We start from the raw sequence: 17,800 nt of genomic DNA, 5'->3' as shown, positions 1-17,800 counted from the left end.
GGGTAGAGGTTAGTGATGTTGCCAAACACCTTACAATGCACAGGACAGCCTTCTGCAACCAAGAATTTAGTGGCCCAAGATGTCAATGGTGCTGAAGTTGAGAAACTCTGATTTAAACAATCAGGTTCATCTTTCATAGTAAATCTCACCCCCACCACATGCGTGTGGTCTTTCTCTTCTTTGTTGAGACACCCAAAGGCAAAGACCACCTTAAAAATCTGGAAAGTGAGGGAGGACTGAGAAGAATGGCAACATTTCTTTTATTCAAATTTTATTGGAAGTTTACAAATGTATTACAGACATCAGTAAAACATCATATCCATTTTACAGGGCACGGATCTCAAGCAAAGTGTTCAGAACAGTCTCTGGCAGAGCCCACACCAAAGGCCTGTTGCAGACCTTCTTAACAAATAGCTTGACACTCAACATATAACATAGACTCTGGCCTGCCTCACCTTCTCAGGCCCTTTGAGGTTTTGTTTATGCACTTGAAATTAAAGCAGAAGATGGGCAAAGCAATCCTGTGCAGCAAAAAACAAACAAAAACAAAACAAAACAAAAAAGAGTTTCAAAGAGGAAAACCTGCTGAAGTCCTAATTTGCTAAAAAAAAAAGAAGGAAAGAAAAAAAAAAAGGGAGATTCATAGACCTTAGAATGTTAAGTCAGGTTCAGGACGGGGTCATAACAATTTATGGAAAAACATGAAAATCAACTAGGTAGGTTTGAGAACAGACCTTACTGGTAAGAAACGCTGAAAAATTCAGAAAAGCTTGGTCAGTGACCTGCTGAACATCAATGGCCAAATGCTAAGCAGGGTGAAGAGATATCTTAGAAAACTCCCAGGATAGAACAAGATAATTTTTTCTATCCAATGAATTCATCATATCTAAGTCACAGAGATGTTTTCCTGTTTTCCTAACACTATGTAACTTTCCCCTCCTCCTTTTTATGCCCTTGAGGAAAGCTAGTTCTGCCAGCAGGAAGTAAGCTTATAAAATAGTACAGTTCTCAACAGTGAGTCATGTTTTATGGGAGTCTTGTGTTGACTGGGCTACTATTATGAGAAAAATGGAAAAAGAATCCAATCCTTTCATGATCTTAACCGTGATGACTACTTCCAAATGGGCATACACACAAGCTCTGGTGTCTGCTGAAGCCCCAGAGGGACAAACCACTGGAGACAAGGCAAAGGTCCCTTCATTTCCACTTCACTTGTGCTTAAAGAAATGTACCTCAAAAGGTGGCACTCTGAAACTGCCTTCAAAAATTGGCAGTGGAGGCTTGGCTACTGAGTCCTGCATATGGATGCTGTCTGCAGAGCCCATGTCAAAGCCCTGAAGGTGCTAAACAGTTGCTAATAGCCACTCTTCTGGCATGAAGTATGCAGACAACCGGTTCAATTTTTCACTTCCCTTTGTCATAGATGGATCCTCCTTCTTAGGTGTTAGCATATGGTTTTTGTTAGAAATATACAAAGAGCACTTCTTGGAATTTAAATATTTGTGTTATTTTTTTGGTCCAAAGGTAGAACTAGATGAAGAATAAGATGGAATCTTGTCTGACCTCTGCAAAACAAACAGAAGACTGCCTGCTATAATAATTGGCAAATAACATGAAAATGGCAAAGGAGGCTAAAGAAACTTGTCGGCCTTTAGCCTACGATGTCAGCTTCCTCTAGCCTCCATGATCTGCAAAGGAATTGAAGTCTCCAAATGATTTATTAATTATGCTTCCTAAATGTCTCATGTACTGTTTTTATTCCATGGCAAGAGAGCCAAGGGTGGAAAGACAGATAATAATCAGTTCACAAATAAGATCTGTTATCAGACAAATAAGACCAGTTCTGATCAACTGGTCCTGACTGGTTGGAGTGTTACAAAGGTTTCTGAGGCTACATCTACATTCTCTGGGAAAGCATATGGTGATACATTGGTCATATCTGCTCAGGTTGAAGGGAGTTTAGAGCATGTGCTATATATATGCCATCACTGGCCCACTTAAACCCAACAATCGCTAGTAGTACCCAAGAAGCAGAAAACTGTTGTGGAAAGAGAAGAAAAAAATAATCTTGTTACAGTGCAGGAGCATCCTATGGGAAAAAAGGATTAGAAAGCATGGCCTCTAGGTACCATATTAGAAACATAAAATTGCTTGTTTGTTCAGCTGGTTGGGAGTACAAAAGGACTACAGAATAAAAGGTGAAGAAGGTGTTAAACAACCAACACCAGGTCTTCTCTCTTGGACCCATGATAAACCAGGAAGCATGTTCTGATCGCCTCGGCCCCCCAATTCCCCTTCACACTAAGAAGAGATCTCAGAACTAAATGACAGAAGGAAAGGGCCCCAAATGCCATTCTCAATGCCACCAGACTGCTAAGAAGACTTTTATAGTGCCAAGGGTGGTATGTATTGGCAGGGCCAGTCAGGAAATTGTCAATAACTTACACTTCTTGGGCTGGGAAGGAGCTAGCTATGTTGCCCTGAATTGAGCAACAATAGGAAATGACCTGAACTCCAAGGTTGTGGTTATAACCAAAAGACAAGACCAATATTAGGAGAGGTAGAAAACAAACAATCAAGGCATTAAAGAAGAGAGAACACTAGAAAAGATTATTCTTCTGAAAACCAGTCTGATGAAAATGAAATTATGATCTAAAAAGAAGTGAGTACAGGCCCCACTCACAGAAAGAACTTGACCAACAAGAGCCCCTAGTTATGATGGAAGAATCAGATGAAGACCTTAAGCTCTTACCTCAGGAAAGAATGCATTGAATTTTTGAGAGTGGGATTCTGAGGTGTTATGTGTAAGTTATCACTAACGGGTGGAACTCCCAATTCAATGATGTTCTGGGCTCAATAGGGCATTTGTTGGAGGTTCTGCCATTATTGTAAGGAACTGGTCTTCCTCCTTCAGCATTCTTTGTAAGGTGCCTGGCTGCATTTGGCGTAGGGAGAAGAGTTCTGCAGTGGTAAAATAGATGGAGGTGATCTTGCTAGTAGACAGTTTGACCCTGAGACTTGTATCTCATTATGTCTCAAGCTCTGACCAGTTCAGTTTCTGGATGTTCTCTGGGCAGCTAGACCTGAACGTACTTATTTCTCCAGACCCCTTTGGATACTGGTTATGTGTCAGTCTCTAGGCTGCCCTTTTCTGCTGATGGTGGTTAAAGCATCATTTGGGAAATGTAAGAGGTAGAAGAACAGAGTTAGAAAGCAATTTTTACTGGGAGAATTTCTTTCATTGGATTTGGGGCCACAGGGGACAGGCATATTTCCAACTGTTTGCTAAGATAAGTGATCTACTTTCCCCCTCTCTTTTCTTTTTCCAAAAATGCCTTTTTATTTTCATCAATCAAGGAACTCAAAACTCCAAATTGGACTCACCCAATTTCTACCAGAAACCTGCCACTTTAGTAGCATGGTGTTGTACATTATTTCTTAATCAGTTTGCCAAGCAGTTTACAAACTTACTATACAAACGTAATAGAGTTAATTTTCCGGAGGTTCGGATAATTAATGAAGCATTTAGATATGAAGATAGCATGCGGAAAACAGCCACAACCAACATTTGCATTGCTTTTTTTTAAAAATCAGTGACAATGACAAATGTCATATTAATACCTGAAAAGCAAATTATTTTAATACATCCTGAATGGAGTGCCATTACCATGTCCTTTACAGCCTTCCTTTCCTCAGACCCACTTGGGATGGTGTCTGAAAAGCCATCTTTTCCGTTCTCTCCATAAAAAGTACTAGAAAATGTTAACTACTATACTGAAAAGAGACCACGCCCACCTCACCATGGCAGATGGCCACTGAGACACACTGGTTACTACATTGACAGTACATCTCACTAAAGGCGAGTCCTCCGATGGATTATTTCAACTGCCACAATCCATTATGGGGAGGAGGAGAGTGGAAGAAAAACCAAGAGCTTCATTTTTTAACTGAAGCAAGGTAGGAAGTTTTATTTTACTATAAACAGCACAACCGTTAAATGTCTTCATTAAGCAAACTCACTTTTGAGCCCATTTTCTGTCTGACCAACAGTCCTCAAAGTTCAAAATGGAAATCCTTCTATCAACAAAGTCTGTTTTTTAAGGTCATTACATCACTGAAATCTCCTCAACCTTCCCGGGTAACCCAGATACTCTGGTTACTGAGCTTGTCAAACTGGATTCTTTCTACAAGCACTGGGAGCTATTCAAGGTGGTTGTCACTTCTCCTCTATTTCATTTCCAGAAGTTCTTCTTTTCCCTGGCCTTCCTTCAGATTCTCCTTCAACTTCTACCCTTGATCTGCTTTCAGCTTTTAAATTGCCTTGTTCCTTCTCCATGTATGACATGCAACACACCATCTCTCCCAGAGCCCCCTCAGAATCTTTCCATCCCTCAATTCCAAATGCTTAATTAAGTTCATTTGCTTTGAGGACAACCGGTTGTCAGGCTAAGGCAGCAGTTCCGTCTGCCTTGGTAAAGGAAAGCAGATAATACAATCCAGGAAACATGAGCACCAGAACATAATGCCACATTCAAAACAACGTCATGCTGACATCACACAACAGCACCACTCACAGTCACTTTTACTTTCCCCAAGGGATAGATCAACATTAAGTAACTTCAATGTTCCCAGCAGGGATGGCATTTCTCACGGAACTTTACTGACACTGGTTGGTTTCTCTAATTGGCGAAAGTTACATTTGCAATTTCAAAAAAAAAAAATTACTACCACTTTGTAGAGAATAAATTCTACGGAGGGTGGAAGCAGACTTAAGAATGGCTCCTTAAGATGGAATGGAGCATAAAATACTTCGGGTAGAATAGTTTGTTTTTTTTTCAGCCACAAAAAGCCAAATTGAATATATTCCTTTGAAAAAGGTCTCACTGACATGTAACAAATTTGTATAGAAAAAAAAAGGTGGTGCTGGGCCACCTTGTAATACTACTCAAAGACAATGGTGGCTATGCATGCAAATCCCCACTGAGTCCTACGATATAGAAATTCCTTTGATATTACAAAATACAAAAATATTTTATCAGAACTCTCATTTACATTGCATTTACAATGGACATGTAAATAACTTAGTCTTGGGTTCTGGCTAATAAACAAATTACTTACTGAAAAAAGGGTCCTATAAGTAAGAGAACCAGAGAGGATATAAGCGAGCGGGAAACAATCTGCCATCTTGTGAGCAGCAACTCAACACAGAACTGATGGGAAGGAGGTGACCAACCCTGGCCTCAAGAGAGTCTATTGTGTTTCCAAAGTGAAATGTGCAAATAATATTCAACATGCCAAGAACTGTGACTACCTATTGAGTCAATCTGTAACTTCTTCTCCATTCATGGAGAGCATTTTCCCTTTTCTCCCCTTGACCACCCCCAAAAGCGCATTAACATTTAAACAGTGCAAGTTCCTGAATTTACATTCTTAGCTCCCATCTTCCCCCATTCCCTGATCCCAATCATATTAAGAAATGATACAGTTTTTGCTCTTTTGTCTTTTCCTGCTGTGCAACTGTCCTCTGCCACCTAACGTGGAAGATTTGGGGAGGCCGTAGGAGCTGTATTTGTGCAGCAACTCATCGCTTGTGACGTATCGCAGGCGGGCTGGCTGGGGGATTGGTTCTCCTAGGAAATAGCCCTCGTTGTCAGACTCTGAAGAGGAGGAGCAGGTGGAACACCAGTCGTACTCGGCGAAGTAGGGTCCCCATCGCTCCCCAAAGGCATTCTGCAAGGCCAGGTCCGACACAGTCCTTGGGCACTGGCCGTACAGGTCCCTCCGGGACCCGTGCCCCAGGCTCTCCTGGAAGCTCCGCTGGCGCATGAACTGGTCATAGTCTTCCCTGGCTCTCAGGGGGGGCCTTTCTTTTAACCGAGAGATGGCCTCGCGTTCGCTGGCCAGGTGGAGGGCGTTGTCCGAGCGAGAGCGGCGGGAACGCCTGGACCGGTGAGGTCGGAAGCGACGGTTGTCATCGCGCGAAGTCGCTCTTCTCCGGGTGCGTTCGCTCATGGGCTGGATCCTCACGCCCTCCTGCCCTGGCAGCTTGCTGCCCGCCATCCCCCCATCAAAATCAAAGCTCTGATGCATCCTTCCATGGGATTGCAGGTCTCTGTAGCCAATGGGGTTGCTGAGCTGGTGGAGGTTTCCCTCCATCTCCTGGTACTGCTGGGCAGACAGCAGGCTGCGGACTGACTCTGCGCTTCTGAACTGCATGGATGAGTTAAGGGTGCCCATGTTGCTCAGCTTCTCGGAGACATTCATTCCGGAGTCTTTGCTGAGGTCAGGCATGGAAAATCGGGACAGGTGCTCCTGGCGCTTGGCACCACCATCAGCGGAGAGGCCTGGGGGGGGGGGGGGGGGACGAGAGGACCACAGAGGTTAATACAAATGGGGTCACTATCACTGCTGGTCACCTATTCAGGGTAGTTACATATGGTTGTGTAGCTGTGCACTGCACAGTAGCTCTCTTAGAGGGCACATTGTATGTGAGGGGGCTCTTCCCACCTACGGCAGGGCAGCGTCCACCCAGAGAGGTTACTGGCTTAACAATCATCCACAGAGATACGTTTTACTAGTTACTAATTCCTCCTGAGGCTCAAAGTTACTAAGAGCCCACCGTGCATCTTATGCATGATGTTTCCTCTGTTCACAATTTCACTTTACAAAGTATTCAATTACCTCTTTGATTCTAATGTGCACAGTAAGCACCATAGGACAAATATTTTAGATGAGGAAACTTTAAGCTGTAGAGGCTGGGCTATGCTCAGGATGCTCCTGGAAACACTGAACACTAGTTCCATGATACTGGGCCAGTTCACTTCTCTGTTAGCCTGCAGCAGTCTCCTGCTTTGCCCGCTGTGCCCTAGTGGCAGGTGGTTCTCCATCTCAAATATCTTGGATACTAAGTGACTCCCTAGGTGTAAATAGAGAAATATTTACTTTCTTAGCCCATTTAGTGAATACTCCAGGGTTATAAATGGGTCCTAACAGCCAGAAGATGTGAGTGGGACCCTGGGGCACCCCTCTATCCCATGGGAAGGCAATTTTAAAATCAAGCAGAGGCCCTAATGCTGTCTAACAGTGGGTGTCCCTAGTAATGCATCTCCATTTCCTAAGTGCTGTCACATGAGCTCCTGGTATCCCTGAGATGAAAACCATTTTGAACGTAGTGTGAGATATTGACTTCGGTAACTTCCATTTTGCTCATCTTAAGTAGCACTCTCCAAGGAGATGGTTGAGAATGGGCCAGGTGGCAAAGTCTAAGCATTTTCTACTCTTTGTATATTGCAAGGATAAGCAATTTTGCCATTTCTGGTCATAGATAACATGCCTTAGGATTGCAATGGCCCATGGTCACCCCTGCCACTGACTATTCTTGCCTCCTACTGGGGCACATGACTTCCTCTCCCCTGATAAAACTCAAGCAATGTTACAAGCACTTTGGAAAACTACTTGGCAATATTACTAAAGCTAAATATTCATACATATACACATGTATGAATTATGAATAAAGCCACTTAGAATACCCTTGTCCATTTTTTTGTGGACTTACACATGCATTTCTGCTGGGTATCTAACCAAGAGTGGCAATTCCAGAACTTTCTATCACCTTTCTTGGTTATATACTCAACAGAAGTTAGTACATAGGTTAAAAAATGTACAAGCTTATTGAGAGAAGCTTTCTCATAATAGCCCAGAACTGGAAACAACTTAAATATCAATTATCAGGAAAGTGAATAAATACCTTGTGGTATTTTTCTACCATTCTCCACTTGAAGGAACCAGGGTTTTTTGGAAAAATGGCCAATCCCAGGATAGAGGAGAGTAAAGTAAAAGATAAATCTGAATATCTTGTTATGCCAGAAAGGAAGTATTAAAAATAAAATATGATGAGGTTTGTCAGAAGAACATAGGGTCCATCTTGAAGGGGTTCTCCCACTGGCCACATATGAACAATTTGAGCATTAAAATATTTAAGGGCAGTAATGATTTATAAACCACTGAAACAAATAGGAATCCACAAATCCATATGGATCACAGATTAAAACATTGATAAATAAATCAATGGGAGGAAAAGAGGGCTCTCGTGTACAATGCTGACTGCTGTTAGTAGGGTAAGTGCAAGAGAAGGGAGTGAATGTCAGATTTGGAAAATCCTTTGTAACTATCAGAGGTAGAGAGTGCCTCATGCAAGATGCAAAAGTACACTAAATTTAGGTGATAAAAGTGGACAAGAAAGTGCAGTTTTAAAGTGTTTCCTTACATAGTGCTTATTTGTTGTAAGGGGGTAATTAGCAGGTAAGCAATAGGAAAATCAGACAACACCTTGAACTGGAGCTCAAATTTAACATCCCTGATGTGTGCAACAGGACATACCATACCTCCAGATGGGGAGTCCTAAGAAGGGCATACTATCCCTTATGTAATATTCCAGTCAAAATTGTATATCTTGAATGTATTCAGGAGGAAACAATAAATAAATCCCAAGAGGAGGAACATTCTATTAAGAAAAAAAGAAGCTATAATCTTAAGACCAAAACAAAACAAACAAACAAAAAAAATAGGCTTAGAGAACGTTCTAGATTAAAGGTACTAAGGAAACATGGCAACTGCATATAATACCTGATCCTAGCCTGGAACCTGCTCTGTAGGGAAAAATAAAAAGATAATTTTGGGTCAGTAGAAAAAAATGGGGATTAGTGGCTTATGTTTTTTTTTTTTTTTGAGTTGGAGTCTCACTCGGTCGCCCAGACTGGAGTGCAGTGGCCGCTCCCGGCCACCGCAGCCTCGACCTGCTGGGCTCTGGCGATCCTTCCGCCTCAGCCTTCCAAGTAGCCGGAATTACAGGCATGCACTACCACGCCCGGCCGGTTTTTTAAAAAATTTATTGTAGAGATGAGGTCTCACCAATTTGCCCAGGTGGGTCTCGAACCCGCGGGCTCAGGCAATCCACTCACCTTAGCCTCCCAAAGGTGCGGGATTACAGGCTGAGCCACCGAGCCCGGCTAGTGGCTTATGCTTGTAATCCCAGCACTTTGGGAAGCTGAGGTGGGAGGATCACTTGAGGCCAAGAGTTTGAGACCAGCCCAGGCAACCTAGCAGAACCCCATCTCCACAAAAGAAAATTAAAAATTAGCTGGGTGTGGTAGCATGTGCCTGTAGTCTCAGCTATTTGGTAGGCTAAGGCAGGAGGATCTCTTGAACTCAGGATTTTGAAGCTGTAGTGACTATGATCATGCTACTACACTCCAGCCTGGGCAACAGAGTGAGACTCTGCCTCAATAAATTAAATAAAATTAAAAAACAAAAAGATTAAAACACGGGTACTAGATTAAGGTATGCTGAATTTACTATGATTAATTGATAACTAGATAACATGGGAGATGGTCCTTATTCTTGGGAAATATACATGCAAGGATGGGGTGGTAAATGGGCCAGATGGATGCAATCTGCTCTCACATGATTTGTAAATAAAATTAGTATGTGAGCATACACATGTGTGCATGTGAACATGGGGGAATAAATGAGGCAAAAATGTTAACAGTAGGTGAATCTAGGCCAAGAGTATGGTATGTGTTATTTATTCTATTTCTACACATTTTAAATAAGTTTGAAATTATTTCTAAGTAAAATGTTTCCTTAACATTGTAGCATATTCATGTGATGTGATGGCTTTCAATTCTGGGGGAAATCTGGAATTATCTGGAAACATTTTTGGTTGTTATATATGGGAAGGTATACTACTGGCATCTAGCAGGTACAGTCCACAGATGTTGCTAAACATCCTATAATGCACAGGACAGCTTCCCTGCCCCCCACCCCCAAGAACTGTCCAGCAGAAAATGTCAAAGGTGTCACAGTTGAGAAACCCTGACATAATGGAATGCTACACAGCAATAAGAATGAATAACTACACCCAGCAAATGAATGTATCTCATAGAAAATGCAGAGACACACAATCAAGAGCATGTGCTGTATGATCCCATTTATATGAAGTTCAAGAACAGGCTAAGGCTGTCTATGACAATACAGGTATGGGCGGTGGAGGAGGCACAAGGGAAGCTTCTAGGGCACTGGACTTGTTCTATACCTAGATCTGTATGATGGTTATAAAAGGATACACGTATAAAAACTAACTCACTGAAGTGTAGTCTGCTCTACTTTATGTAAGTTATACATCAATAAAAAGGTATAAAAATAAAGCAATGTTTGTTAAAGATTAGCCAAATTTGAACACTGGATATGCCTATGGAGAAACTACTCTATCAAATATTGTACTCTCCAGTAATTTTTTGTTTTAATTTCATTACTGGGATAATTGTCAGGACAAGAGGAGTTGGGTCCTCCGACTGCTGCTTTCTCTGCTACTTATCTCTGACACACAAATCATAAAACCTGATTTACAACAGCCTAATCACTTCCAGAGCCTTCCCAGTATGAAGGCGGACAGAAGAGGGTAACAACCTAAGATGATGAATGAGTCCTCTGAATGGATGAATTCCAGCAAAAAAAAAAAAAGCTTCAAGATCACATCTAGAAACAAAAGCTATACAGGTGGGTGCAATGATATTTGCATGGCCTTCCACCCAAGCTCTTAATTAGAAGTAGGATCAGCATAAATAACCCAGCAAACACTATCAATTTTCAAAAAGCTGTTTTCCTGAACTTATCTTTTATAAGCCCGGAAGTGATATGTTTCTGGAAATATCCTGCGTGTGAACAGATTCATATTTCCATGAGGAAGTAAGTGTTAAGAAGAGTGGTTTCCATTTTCTGGGGGATGGTGCTGCCCTCCTGTATTGTGCTTTTGCATCCTGGGACATCTCAGAATACCCTAAACCAACCACAAGACAAGGAAAAGTGCTTTGGACGAAACAGGAAGGCCCTGTTGCTCAAGTCCAGTGTCTACTACCAGCTTTACCGGAAAGCAAGTTATTTTTCTTCTGGGGATGTGTGGGTGGAATTAGAAATGCTACCTGCTCACTCCAGAGAGGAGAAATGCCTCTTTTCTGATTCATCAACTCAGATTTTCCTCCAGGGTCTTCTTGCACGCAGGATACGAAGAGAAAGGCCAATGTTGCTCAAAGATGAGCAATAATTGTATACTTGCTTCTAAAAAGGGTGGTTCAGTGGTTAATTGTATTTGTTGGCAAAATCCAGAGTTTTTATGAAGACCTCAAGGCCCTACATGACTTGGCTCCCTTCTCTCCCTCTAAGATCATCAACGAACCACTTCTTCTGTTTACTCTGCTTCAGCTGTGATTATATTCCTCCTCCTCCAACATACCACTAAGCTCATTCCAGCACCCCTTGGAAAATCTTCCCCTTTGCATGACTGACTTCTTCTGTTCCTTAAAGTGCTCAAGGAGCAGTGGGGCATATTCTGATCATTCCTGAAGTAGCTAAGTTAACTGTCCCCTGGCCAACCTGTGACTCTTGCCCTTGACCTTTTAAAAAAACTATCCACCCCGACTTATTTTCTTAAGTTCGTGTGTAAATTTGTAGCTGGCTGGATCCCGTGGGAGCAGGGATCTTGTCCCCCTGTTCATCACACTCTCACAGAGCTAGCAGTGCCCGGTCCCCTGTTGGTGCTCAATACATATTTACAGAATAAAGGTAAATGAATCCTCCACAGCATGGGAAAAGCAACCGTCCTCTGACCTGGAGTGGACCAGGGCTGTAATTGAGATGAGTGGGATTCCAAACATCAGTAATAAAATACCATGCTCACACCTGTCAATCTCTTTGTCTCTGGTGGTTCATTATATATCCCACCGTCTGGGGCATCTCCAATTTTAAAGTCGAAGTATGTGTGGTTTATAATTAGCTTCCTGTACTGCAAAAATGTTTTCCCCTTGTTAATCACAAGCTTTGGAGATCTGTTTAAATTAGCAGCTTCCGTGTCCCCAAGATGGAACTTTACTAGTACAGGTCACGCTCCAACTAGAAAAACACTCTCTTCCTCTCTAACTATGGACACAAGTAGAGAGCCACTTCCTGGCTGGTGACTTGGGACAGTTTTTAAACTTCTTGAGCTGCTTCAGTAAGATGGGCATAATGACAGCATCTGAGTATTACCATTGTAGTGATGATTACCTGAGGAAAAATGTCCTTTTCCTTTTTAAGATCCATCACAACTGTAATGATATTGTGTAGTTTTTGTTTTATTTCTATCTTCTTGATAGACTATAACCTCCAAGAGGGCAGGAACTGTACTCCTGTTTGCTGCCCTGACAGCAGTACCCGGTGAAAGAAAGCATGCTCCAAGAACTTTACACCCAGCTGACCTTAAAGGCACTTTACTTGTCGAACACACATTTAAATGAATGAATGAATTGGAGAAACGACCCACATGGGGCCTGACATAGTAACATTAACTATGTCACTTTTCTAAGTCATTTGTGCCTCTAGACTGTGGGTAGGGATTTCTTCTCTGCACAGATGAAGTTCAAGTCTTTATTTCATTTGTCTGAGCTGAATGAGGTGCACTGTCAAAATACTGCAAATCAATGGAGTCCAACCAAATGGAGCTCTGAAATGCCTCTCTACTTTCCTGCAGTAGACACATTTTTTCCTTTTATTCTGCTCAAGCCATTGTATGTGTGTGTCTATACACAAGCACTCGTGTGAGAGGGGAAGTGAAGGTTGCAAGTTACATTTTTCAGAGACCTCTGGCTGCAGTACATAATCTGACCCCACATATGAAACTGGGGTATTATCAGCACCTAACACACTCTAGAGGACCTGGCAGAAGAATCCCACCCAGCAAAAAGATACAGACACCAAGTGGTTTTCCTCTAGGAGAATTGTTTTATTTACAAACGGAGAGGATTTTTTTTTCCTCTCCAAATAATGCAGGCTTTGTGAGAGGTGCTAGATGGTGACTACAGAGTTAAAGGCCCTGAATTATTCATATCCCGGGGGTCAATATGGCTGGGAGCTACACACATGTCTACATACTCTAGGAGCATGGGTCCCCTCAGGACTCTCAGGCTTTGCTCCAACAAGGAGAGGTCAGTAGAATTCAGCCTGCAGTTCTCCGTGGTTAAACTGCCAACATGAAGGTGTAGCTGGGGCGCTGTGAGCAATGTCCCTGCAATATTTCCCTAGCTACAAATAGGAGGTCTCACAGAAGCTGGTGACTGTGAGAAAATCAATGCCCTTCAAAGAATGCTCAGGGTCTGATGGAAGACAGAGGCAATCTGTTCCTCTCCGTCATATATTCTAAGGGCAGAAGATATGCAGTCAAGTCCATAGAGAAGAAAACACAGACTTAAATTGAACAGCAGACCTTTGGCACATCTTTCTGTTCCTTGTTTATTGTCTTGTCTCATCTCACTTCTAAAAAAAAAGGGGGGGTACAGGAAGACAGAGCTGTGTTGCTGCCAACTTTAAAGATGCATTCACATTTCATATTTCTGTGCAGAAAGAAATAGTATCTACTCACCCTTGTCCTTCAGATATTTACAACTCAGATCAATGATTTAGCATCCTTTCAGTAGGGTTTTCCCTATATGGTTGTTTTTTCTCCCCGGAGGCAAAGATATGAAGAAATTGGAATTGTTTAGAACAGAGGTTTGGAAACTATAGTGGTCCATGGGTTAAATCCAGCTCACTGCCTATTTTTTGTAAATAAAGTTTTATTGTAATACAATCACACCTAGTCATTTATATATTGTCTATGATTGCTTTCTAGGGTTGAGTAATTATTACAGAGACTGTATGACTTGCAAAACCTAAAATATTTACTTTCTGACCCTTTATAGAAACAGATTGTCAACCTCTGGTTTCACATGCTGTAGCAAGCCTGAACATCCACAAAGTCATGGGCTCTATATAGTCTAAGTGTCTCAGACCATGCAAACAATGTCCTGAGGTACAAATTTGTTTGTCTAAAGTATCTGTGTGAGGTTAGCTTGATCAGGTTCCTTGGGATCCTTTTTCCAACGAAGTCAATTGATTTCATCAATACTTTGCACTTCAAATTGACAACAGCTGGAGAGAAATTGTCATCTAGGCAGTGGAGTTTAAACACCACCATATGCTTCAGGGTGACAGGGCATGAGATGGTTCAAACAGAGTATGACAAAGAACACTGGGGGTTGGGGATGGAAAGAGGAGAGTGGAAGAATATGAAGACCCTCAAAATCTCCTGCTACTCAAAGTGTGGTCTGTGGATGAGCCACAGTAGGATTCCCTGGGAGCTGGTTGAAATTGCACACTCTCAGGCCCTCACCAGATTTGCAGAATCCAAACCTGCATTTGGACAAGATCCCATGGTGAGTCCCATGCCCACAGAGTCAGAGGAATACTACTCAAGATGATGGGAGTTTCCAGGACAATTTTCTTTGCAACTAAAGGTGCTTCCATTCCATGGTTTCTCAACCGTAGTACTACTGACATCTTGGGTCAGATAACTCTTTGTCATAGGGGCTGTCCTGTGCATTGTAGGACATTTAGTAGCATCCCTGGCCTCTACCCACTAGATGCCAGTAGTACACTCCTCTGGTTGTCACAACCAAAAATTGCCAAATAGCTCTAGGGGCCAAAATTGCCCCCAGTTGAAAACCACAGCTCTAACAGTTCCAGTTCTGGAGCTGCTGCTTGACTAAGGCCAAGGAAAACTCTGTTCCTGCCCATCCAAGCGCAACAATGGGTTAAACCTTCTCCACCCCAAGCTGTAAACATGAGCCTCTTTACTACAAGGGGCGGACCCTCTTTCTTTCTAGGAAAGGATTAACACTGTTGGCTAGGTGGGGTGTGGCATGTCTCCAAAGTTGGGGAACTGCAAAATTGTTTGCTCTCTAAACTTCTTTCCACAAATTCACCTGTCTTTCTCTCAAGGGCTTTCAAGAATTCCCCTAAAGTTAGGTTTTTCACTATCTTATTTTCCTGCCTGCTTTGAAGTTTTTGAAATCCTGAGTTTTTGATGCCTTTTTTTTTTTTTTTTACTTCCTTACTTCAGTCACCAGCCTATCTAGTGAGTCCCAAGTGATGAGCAGGTCATAAGTCGGCTTTCAGTCACACATCTGCCATCTGCTCCTATGCTACCAGGAGAAGCACTGGCAGACTATAGATTGATTTCCTCTGCCAGCTGCCCCAGGGGAGGGGGAAGAGGAGGCCAAGCTGTGGGTGGGTGTGAGGGGGGAAAGGGGGTGTGTAAACTTCTTAGTCCTACTTCACCACCCCCACCCCCCAGGCTTGGCCTGCTTCCCCCCTCTGGGGGAAGGACGGTTTTAGGCCCAAACTAAAGAACAGCCTCTTTATAACCAGCTGCTTCCAAAGAGGGTCATGACTGATTTTGGTTCCCCCAACAATAGTGGCTTTGTTTTTTAGCAGCTTTCATTCTAGTAATTTGCCTTTGAACCAATGGTTGGGAAGTGACAAGCATGACAATAGGACTAAAAACACTCCTCTTACAGACCCAGCACAGTTACAAGGGCAAGCCTGGTAAAACTCAGGTTTGGACTGGAGGTTTCTTACCTTCCATCCCCTTACTTGCTCATTCTATTAACTTCTTGATAAATCAGTTACCCCAATAAAGATGGATTTGTAAAAGTAAAGTGGGAGATCAGGAAGGGACATCTTCCAGAAACATGTGGAGTCAATTTTAACTACTACTACTCAGTTCCATGGGGGATTCTGGTTGTGTTGCCACAAAGCATATCGCTAATTGAAAGGATGCACAAAAAATTCAAACCAGTTGAACATTGTTTGCCAGAGTTTGCTCTGGGCTTACACTGGCCCCATGCTGCTTTCTAGAATCCATTAGTCCCAGTCAACAGGCAGACCATGCTGTATTTACTCAGGAAGCACTTGACTACTTGGGACAAAAGCTAAATGGCTCCCCAGTGGTAGAAAGTAGGTGGCCAAAAACCGGGCTCTAAACTGGCTTGGTGGTTCAACCAGTAATCCCACACTTTGGGAGGCTGAGGTGAGTGGATTGCCTGAGTCCACGGGTTTGAGACCCACCCGGGCAACTTTGGTGAGACCTTATCTCTGCAATAAATCAAAAATTAGCTGGATGTGGTAGCATGCGCCTGTAGTTCCAGCTACTTGGAAGGCTGAGGCGGAAAGATCGCTGGAGCCCAGCAGGTGGAAGCTGCGGTGGCCGGGAGCGTGCCACAGGACTCCAGTCTGGGCGACGGAGTGAGACTCCAACTCAAAAAAAAACCAAAAAACCAAAAAACAAACAAAAACAAAAAACAAAAACCCAAAGACCCATTTAGTTTCTCCAAAGTTCTTTGAGGAAGCTCTGCAACTGCCAGGCTCTGTGAACAGGGCCCTTTAAGAAAACACCTCACAAGGCTATTACATTGTACAGGGAAAACAGATCACTGCATCAGCATAGCAAGACAACAATTACAGATCATAATCACCAGAAAGGGAATAAAGGAAATGCTATGGTTGAAAATAAAAGACTGAACCTACTTAGGCAGAGTGTTGGCAAACAACTGTGTTGGTGATCATTAGAGCGAGGCCTGAAGGATGAGAAGGAAACAGCCAAGCCAAGGGCAGGGGAGAGTGTTCTAGGCAGAGGGAGCAAGAACATTTTGTACCAGGGAAGGTTCCATGTGCTCTAAGAAATGGCGGAAGAGCAATGTTACTCGAACATTGTGAGCAAGAAGCAGAATGTCAGGGACCAGGTTCAGGAGGTGAACAGGAGCCAGAAGAAGTTTCTTCCTAGGTCACTTTGGGTCTTGGGTGTCTTTCACGTATTGGGGGCAAAATGAAGTAAAGTGTCTGAAAGGCAGCACTGGGGAATGACGAAAGCACTGGTATTGGAGTTCACTCGCCAGCCAGCTCTCTCCCTTACAGCTGTGTGGCTCCTCAGGCAAGCCTGGACTGCCTTGCATCTCAGTTTCCTTATCTGTGAAATGGGAATAATCATCCAATCTAAGGGAGTGGGCATTACATGGGTTAATACACAGAGCACTTATAGCAATGCTGGTACTGTGGTACTGGATGAAAAAATGTTCAATCCTCTGCCCTTCACTTTGAAAGCATTTTGATGCATGTTGTCATATATGCAATTGCTAGACACTGTTATGCAGTTTTTTCAAATGGGTAATAGAAAGCTGGGGAAATGTACCCAAACACAGGAGCTACTTGAGCACTCTCCTGCCTCCTGCCTTTTATAATTGCGAGTAGAAAAAGTAAAAAGGATGTGGCCAGTGTTAGCAGTCAGAGATGTGAGGGACAGGAAGCCAAGAGAGAAGTATGGATCCACTGACACTCCTTAGCTTCTAACCAGCAGCAGCAATAAAAAAAAATCCTTTTTATTTATGTATAGTTTTCTATTGTATAAATATGAATGACTGATATATGCAATGGCATGACTGAATCTCACAAAGTGAAAGATGCCAGACATAAAAGAACATGTACAGTATGATTTCACTTATATAAAACTAAAAAGCACCCCAAACCAATCTATGCTGTGAGATGTCAGAATAGTGCTTACTTTGGAAAGGAAGGCAGGCACTGAGAGGGAGGGGGCAAGAGGAAGCTTCTAGAATATTGGTCATAATCTATTTTTCACTTGGGACATGGTACCATGAGTGTAATAATTCACTGAGCTACATCTTACGATTGATGCATTTTTCTGCTATATATATATAAAATTTTTAATGAACATTTTATATTTATATAATTTTTAATGAACATTTTATATATATATTATATATATTATATATAAAATATATATAATATATATATAATGTTCATTAAAAATTATTACCACTGGGCTCGGTGGCTCAGCCTGTAATCCCACACCTTTGGGAGGCTGAGGTGAGTGGAT

The 17,800-nt window shown here is 42.5% G+C and overlaps 1 protein-coding gene across 1 annotated transcript in view; it reads right to left on the bottom strand.

The window, feature by feature from the left end:
- Positions 1-250: 250 nt before the first annotated feature.
- PRICKLE2 (prickle planar cell polarity protein 2) overlaps positions 251-17,800 on the bottom strand; it is a 119,461-nt gene continuing 101,911 nt past the window's right edge. The window contains exon 8 of the mRNA XM_008052268.2: positions 251-6,344. Within this exon, the coding sequence (XP_008050459.1) occupies positions 5,470-6,344 (875 nt within the window). The 3' untranslated portion in view covers positions 251-5,469. The remainder of the gene's footprint in view (positions 6,345-17,800) is intronic.

Source organism: Carlito syrichta, unplaced genomic scaffold (genome assembly GCF_000164805.1).
Source record: "Carlito syrichta isolate Samal-C Ts95f unplaced genomic scaffold, Tarsius_syrichta-2.0.1 Scaffold270720, whole genome shotgun sequence".
Lineage (NCBI taxonomy): Eukaryota > Metazoa > Chordata > Mammalia > Primates > Tarsiidae > Carlito > Carlito syrichta.
The sequence above is the reverse complement of the archived record's forward strand: the minus strand, read 5'-3'. Positions and strand labels throughout refer to the sequence as shown.